This window comes from Austrofundulus limnaeus, unplaced genomic scaffold, assembly GCF_001266775.1.
Source record: "Austrofundulus limnaeus strain Quisiro unplaced genomic scaffold, Austrofundulus_limnaeus-1.0 Scaffold289, whole genome shotgun sequence".
In the NCBI taxonomy this organism is placed as follows: Eukaryota; Metazoa; Chordata; class Actinopteri; order Cyprinodontiformes; family Rivulidae; genus Austrofundulus; species Austrofundulus limnaeus.
Window position 1 is genome coordinate 252,714 of NW_013952691.1, and position 6,819 is coordinate 259,532.

The following is a 6,819-nucleotide window of genomic DNA, read 5'->3' on the forward strand; positions in this document are numbered from 1 at the left end:
TGTGTGTGTGTGTGTGTGTGTGTGTGTGTGTGTGTGTGTGTGTGTGTGTGTTCTCTGTTTGCTGCCATATGAGGAGGAAAGCATTTATTCCTCTGGCACTCTTTGATGTTTTCACAGTGGATTTTTTTAGTGGTGGGACCTCTGCAGGAGCTGGACGCTTTAGCTTTTTAAGACACTCAGTGTAAACACTTCATTAACCCCCTTGAAGTGTCATCTTCCAGCAGGACTGATATGATGTTCAGTTTTACTGATAGAGGTATGTTTTTACACAAGCTCTGCTGTCACTTGATYGATTTATTATCGCCTGTCACCAAAGGCAGAAAAGGGAGAACACGTTTTTTGCCCGTGTCTGCGTGTGCGTTCTTGAAACGTCACTAAACAWATTTGACTGAAGCTCACAGAAATGAATGATTTATTGTACATCTACAACTTTTTTTTAGTCATTCCAATTGAAGATGGCCGCCACATCCAAATGAAAGTAGAAGAATAGCTATGACTCAGTGAACCTTGCACATATCTKTGGTTCACAACTCAAATCACTTTTAGGGTTTGACCACAGAAGGCTCCAACTCTGTCATTTATCAACATAAGATGGCCGTCTCAACCATTTTTTATTTAATTATCCATCAAATCATTCAATTTAACGATCGGTTGGTTTTTAATCCCTGTTGAAAAGATGACCAAACACAGAACTACAGCAGCTCTAATCTCATTTAAAGCCCAATCTGGATGATTAGAAGGACTTCAGTTGTTCACACACGCTGACCACAGCAGAACTGGAGGAGCCCACCCTCTGCCAGGGCTTTCATTTTCTCAGGTACGGTGTTTCTCCTACACTCAGCTGACTCGGTGGTTCCTCCGCTGCTGCTGTTTAATTCATGAGATATGAATCATCAGRGCTGAACTGCTCGTGCTCTGCCGTTGCCAGTTCTGTGGGGACCTTTGTCCCAGTGAGCTGTGATTCAGTGTAATCTGAACTTGCCTCCCCTGGTGGACTGCAGTGAAAAACAGCCTGTGAGCTCTGTTTAGGATACATCTTGTCTTGTGCAATCTTAGATCTGGAGGTTTGACATCTCCATCAAACTGCAGCACCTTTATTTTTCTGTTTAGCTGTAAAAACTCTGACATAGATGATCTTGTACTTTTAGCGTTAAAACGGAGAGATGGTAGGTTTTCTCTTTAAGCTTCAGCTTTCATCCGGTCTGGATTTATGTACTCGTACAGGTTAGTTTTCATCAACCTTTTGTTTTATCCATTTTAAACTGAAAACTAGGTTTATTTGTTTCTCTGACTGTGCTCCTGTGTTACCATGACAGCAGGCTGGCTGTTGTCGCAGGTTGTTTGTGCAGCTCTTGTCTTCACAAGTGGTCCTCAAAAGGACGGTGAGGAAAGTGGCTCAGAAGGATGCAGTGTGTAGAGCTGAGCTTTTCACCGGCACACGGTCCAGCAGGCAGGTAGTGTAACCTCTGAACCCCTGAGGGACGGCAGCGAGCGCAGCTCTGTGAAGGAACCTGGGCTCATTCTGCTGATGTATGCTGTTTGACAGTGGGGATTGTTTTGTGTCTCTCAAGGGGAGAGGATGTGCTGTTCACAGAGACAAACCAGAGCATGAGACGGTTTCAGGGGAGCTCCTCCRTTTAACAACTTGTCCTTTCTCTGYGTCTCCAGCAGTCAGCAGGCGATGCCCCGACCACACCCAAGTACAGCAAGGAGCACCGAGACCTCTTCTTCCCCGCCTCCCTGCCGACCCCCGTCCTGCTCAGCCACTCCACCTGCCACCCGCTGCCGACCCAGGACGCCCAGGCCAAATCGGCGTGTGAGGCCCTGAGCAGAATGTCCCGGCCTCAGAGCTCAGGCTTCCACGATCAGCCGCAGCACAAACGAGCAGCCGTGGCCTTCCTGCCACACTCAGGTAAGGCTGCCTCCGCACGACTCAGCATTAATCAGATACATGTTTTAAATAAGAACATATACAAACATAAACTCTAAAGTTGTTCAAACTTTAGGTGGTGCTATTTTTTTTTTATAAAACTACCTTTGTGCCAGAAGTCTCTGTAGAGGGAACTGAATGTGTGACCAGCAGGGGGCGCCTGTGGCCTAACCCAGACATGTTACATAACAGCAGTCCCTGTGTTGTTTATGTTTTGCCTTTTGGGCTTTGCCAGACCCCCCAACAAGAGTTTATGAAATGACTGTCGTCCAGATTGTGTGTGTCTGTTGCCTGAACGAGCTTCTGGAGGGATTTGGCAGAATTACTGCTGAGCTCATCGTGAATATTCAGTTTGTGTTGTGTTTTATGTAGAAGGAGGCAACTCTTGGATAAAACTCCACTCATCTTCTAAAATCAAGCTGTGAAGTTGCATCTTTAGTATGTTAAAATGTTTTGACAGCAGTTTGTGAGACTTGACTCAGATTGTTTTAATTGTGCACAGGAGGCAAACCACGTTTTGCCCTTTTAAATAATAAACAAGGGATATATTAAAACAGTACATTCTTTGAAAACAGAAAACTTTGAGGCAGAATAAATAAGAAACGTGACCTCAGACATTAGAATCTCATGTTGTTTTTTTAGAGTGCAGCTTTTTGTTGGCCTTTGCATCCTGCAGGAGTTCAGTCTGACTCACTGAGGGTCATTTTAGGAGCAGGAAGCCAGCAGTAAAAGACTGGCAGCGCTCGCTTCATACGCTCTGTTTCCTGACCCTGGATCACCTCTCATGTCTGTGCAAATACATGCAAAAGTGTGTTTCCATCACAGTGCCGTTATATGCAAACAGTCACAGGTTTCGTATCCAGCGGCGTCTCGCCGACTTGAGTTATGTAACGGTTACTGTGGCAACGAAACAGTGAAAGCCTGTAAGAGTTGTAGCTCTTGTTTCTGTGGGGGATTTTTGTTTTACCCACTTCCATGAAACCGCTGCAGATCTTTCTCAGATGGAACCTTGTTAGGAAACTTAGTGACAAAAAACTGTTGACGTCCCATCTGTCAAATGTTTCTTTAAGTAGCCTCTTCCTTTTTAAGACTTCCTGCCCACTTCTCACACTGTTTGGTCTTGGCTATTTAAGTTCCCGTGACTGGCATTTCTTACACATGCAAACTGAAAGAAAATACCTTAACATAAAAGAAATTTGGCACTTTCTTTGACCTCTCTTTTCACATAACGGGCACAGTCTTGTTTTGAACTTACGGCTGAAACAACCGGACCTGACGTTGAAGGGGAACTCCCCTGAGCTTTAGATGCTGATATGCAAGCAGCCAAGTTGTTGTAAAATCATTAAGGTAGTGAAACCGTGTACTGCTGGGGGGTTTGCAGCCATGCTGCAACAACAGATGTGAGTTTGCACTTCTTTACAGTGGATAAGAGGGTAAGACCTGAAGAGGTTACATAATAACCCTGTTATAACATGTGGCAACGTGGTGGAGCAAAGATGGTGTCCAAACAGGGCAACAGCTCACAGCTGACACAGCAACAGTTTGATTAACAGCAAGCCTAACTGGACCACAACAAATCTTTTATAATATTTCAAATACATTTAAATAATTTAAACCAATAATTATGTTCATTTCATTCAATAATAATGTAAAACAGCTAGATGATATATAAGGAMAATGTATAAGTGACTATTATTTAAAATAGCTAGCTGAATCATTATAATTTCAACTAGTAATAAATAGGGGTGGGAATCTTTTACTATCCCATGATTTGATTCAAAATTATTTTTTTTTCATTCAAAACTCAATGTGAGCCCATTTATCATGTTTCTAAAGTGCTTCATCTTCCTTTAGCAAATTTTGTACACAGTGAAGCTCATGTCAAACTCAGACTCATTCAGTAAAAAACAAAATGAGCCCAAATCTTTGCCTTCAATGAAGACAGGGTCAGTTGAATCTCTCTTTTCTCCAGTTTTGTGGTTTCCTCTTTGTTTTGGTGCTTTCTGCACATTCATATGATCCAGCTCCATGTGACGTCAGGACGTCCCAAGTGGTTACACAATGGAGGTTGACAACCTTTGGATTTTCTTTATATTTAAAAATCATTTTTGGGACATCTTAAATCGATTCTGAATCTTTGTAAARGAGAATCACAATTCTGATTTAAAACAATTTTTTGGTGCACCCCTAGTAATAAAATATATTATTTCGTACCTGTTATAAATAGTTATAATAAATATGTACATGTTGACACTTCCACTATCTCAACAGGCCAAGTTTGTCTAAAAGAAACCTAAAAATGGTCTATTATTATTTTACACTGTGTAAATTTTACATAAATTGGAGGCAAATCCAGCTTGCAATATTTAATTTGTGCTAACTTGTAACATGAAGGAGTGCTACACTCTGTATAGTAAAATATGCTACAAAAGCTAATATGTGCTAGCCAGTTCAGTTTTATATACACACAAGATATCTTTTGTACATTCTAATATATTAATAATATTTTCATTAATATTATAATTAATAGTTTTTACATAATAACTGTTAATGTTTGTTGCGATCTCTGGCGATGKGAGTCTCTGACATCAGCTCTTTTTGAAACCAGGTCTCAGAGWGCAGCTTTTTGGTAACACCTCCCATGGAGATGTGAAGTACTCTGCTGGTGTGAAAGCGTGCATGTGAACACAACTAAAGTTTCTTCTAAACTAACAACAATTAACAACAGTGTTTTTTGTGTTGCTCACACTTTGCAGCTTGTAGGAGCAAAGCCAAAAACCATCCTAGGTCTGAAGGAACGTTAGTTTATTCACTGGGTCGGAACGTAACWGTGATCACGCAGACATGATCAGTGCATGCAGCGGAGCCCAGAATAAGGGTTGCCAGATTTAAAAAAAAAAAAATCAAATAAAATTGTTCCCCGTTTTTGTGCACATTTTCATCAAACACAACACACATCTTGTCTTACATCCTCACTCAACATATATGACAGTTTGGGTCAAAATACAATAATCTTAAAGGGACAGTACAGCAGTTTACCATGTCCCATACTGCAGCGGTTCTATGTAAAAGGGTTTATTTATTTATTTATTTATTTATTTATTTATTTATTGCCACAATAAACATTGAAAAACACCAGCATTTCCAGAGACGGGTCTTGTGTGAACAGGGTCTTTTCTGTCACATTTCAGTCATATGTTTCAACACTTGTTCATCTCAGTAGCGTGAATTCTTTTCAAGGGCACTTAATTTTGACATATTTTCTTATTTTAGTTGTTTTTGAAATATTGTACCACAGTTTTTGAGCTGCTTCTTGTCAGATATGATTGTAATATGCTCTCGCCTCCCACAGAGGAGCGGGGGGAGCCCTCAGAGGGGCTTCTGTACCGTCAACAGGAGTCACACCTCTGTCAGCAGATGAAACTGGCCTCTGTCTCCCAGGGGCAGGAACCGCCGGCAGCCGGATGGTTCCAGGAGGAGACGGCGACATGTAGCACCACGCAGCCTGGTCCAGGTGACAATCAGAAAACTTTACTGATCCTAAAGGAGCAATAAGACCTGACGTTACAATCAGTCAGTGGGAACAGTGGGAATCATAATACACACCTGAAATCTGGGTACGCTTTAAACAGTATGTTTTAAATTCAGTTTAATTCTTCACAGCCTTTACAGTTCACCCCAAAATAAATTGTGAACAAAACTTAAAATTCCAACTCAAACGTGACAAAAGGAACTACTTTTTTATAGGATGTCAAAGTACACATGTGGAGCAGCTGGAGGGTTAAGGGCTCACGGTGGGGTTACAGGTTCCAACCTCTGCACCTCCAACTCCAACTCAGCCTTTTCAAACATAAAAATAGATATCGTTGACAAATGCTCTCTAACTTARCCTACTCTTTCATGACGTCTATATGAATTGTATTTATCAAATGYATGATTTATAAATGAGTTTTAGTTTGAAACTATCTGTTTTCAAACCTACCTGGTTAATTGTAGAACAGATTGATATTGCTTTTATTTTTTCAGTCATTATTGACTTATTTTCCACAAAAGCAAACATAATAGAATACAATTATTTTTAATAAAAAAGTAAATATAAATAAATCTTGAATCAGGTCAGATGATGAGCAGAAAACAGATTGAATTTTTTTTAACAAGTAGGTTGTTTTTCTGCTGTCACGGAGGAAATATCTTTTTTTTAGCATTTAACTTAAAGCCCTGCTGCCTAAAACAACAGAGGTTAAGAAGGAAACTAAACAAAACTGGTCATTCAGACAACCTGTCAGTGTGTGAGAGGTGAGGGACACTTTGGACAGGACAGAAGTCCATCACAGGAACATACGGAGACAAACTCAGACTCTCACTCAGGGACATTTTACTCTCTGATTCTGACCTTAATCCCAGCTGGTTCCACAGTGGAGTCGCTGCAGACTCTGATTTTGTTTTTCTACCATGGAGAATAAATCAAACTGTTGTTTCACTTGAAATGTGGATGGAATTAAAAGATAAGTTCATAAAATTATGTGTGACAGGAAATAAAAATACAGGGTTCCTGCGGATCCTTAAAAAGCTTTAAAAGGCATTGAATTCATCGATCCAAAATTAAGGCCTTAATTAGCTTTAAAATGTCTTAAATCAATCTTTCGTAGGCCTTAAAAATGTTAACACATTGTAAATAGTATGATGGTAATTTGTCTCAAATATTAAAATTGATAAAATTTATTTTTTTAAACATTCACATGCAGACTTTCCTCTTTGACATCACTTCCTGTTGTTTCACATGCAAATATCTCAACAACTGTCTGTCTGAGCATCATGAAACTTGTTTTGTAATATGTTAATAATGTTGTCTTTCCATAAATGCATTCACATTTCTTCCAAAAAAAAAA

General features: G+C 40.1%; 1 protein-coding gene across 9 annotated transcripts in view; it reads left to right on the top strand.

Annotated features, from left to right (window-relative positions):
* The window catches only part of cabin1 (calcineurin binding protein 1), a 47,737-nt gene that overhangs the window by 38,881 nt on the left and 2,037 nt on the right, over positions 1–6,819 (top strand). For 5 of the 9 annotated variants that reach the window (XM_014021360.1, XM_014021359.1, XM_014021363.1 and 2 more), the window contains 2 exons: positions 1,669–1,912; positions 5,283–5,444. In XM_014021360.1, coding sequence (XP_013876814.1) covers positions 1,669–1,912; positions 5,283–5,444 — 406 coding nt within the window. The remainder of the gene's footprint in view (positions 1–1,668; positions 1,913–5,282; positions 5,445–6,819) is intronic. The other 4 variants (XM_014021361.1, XM_014021367.1, XM_014021368.1 and 1 more) reach the window with 2 other exon arrangements.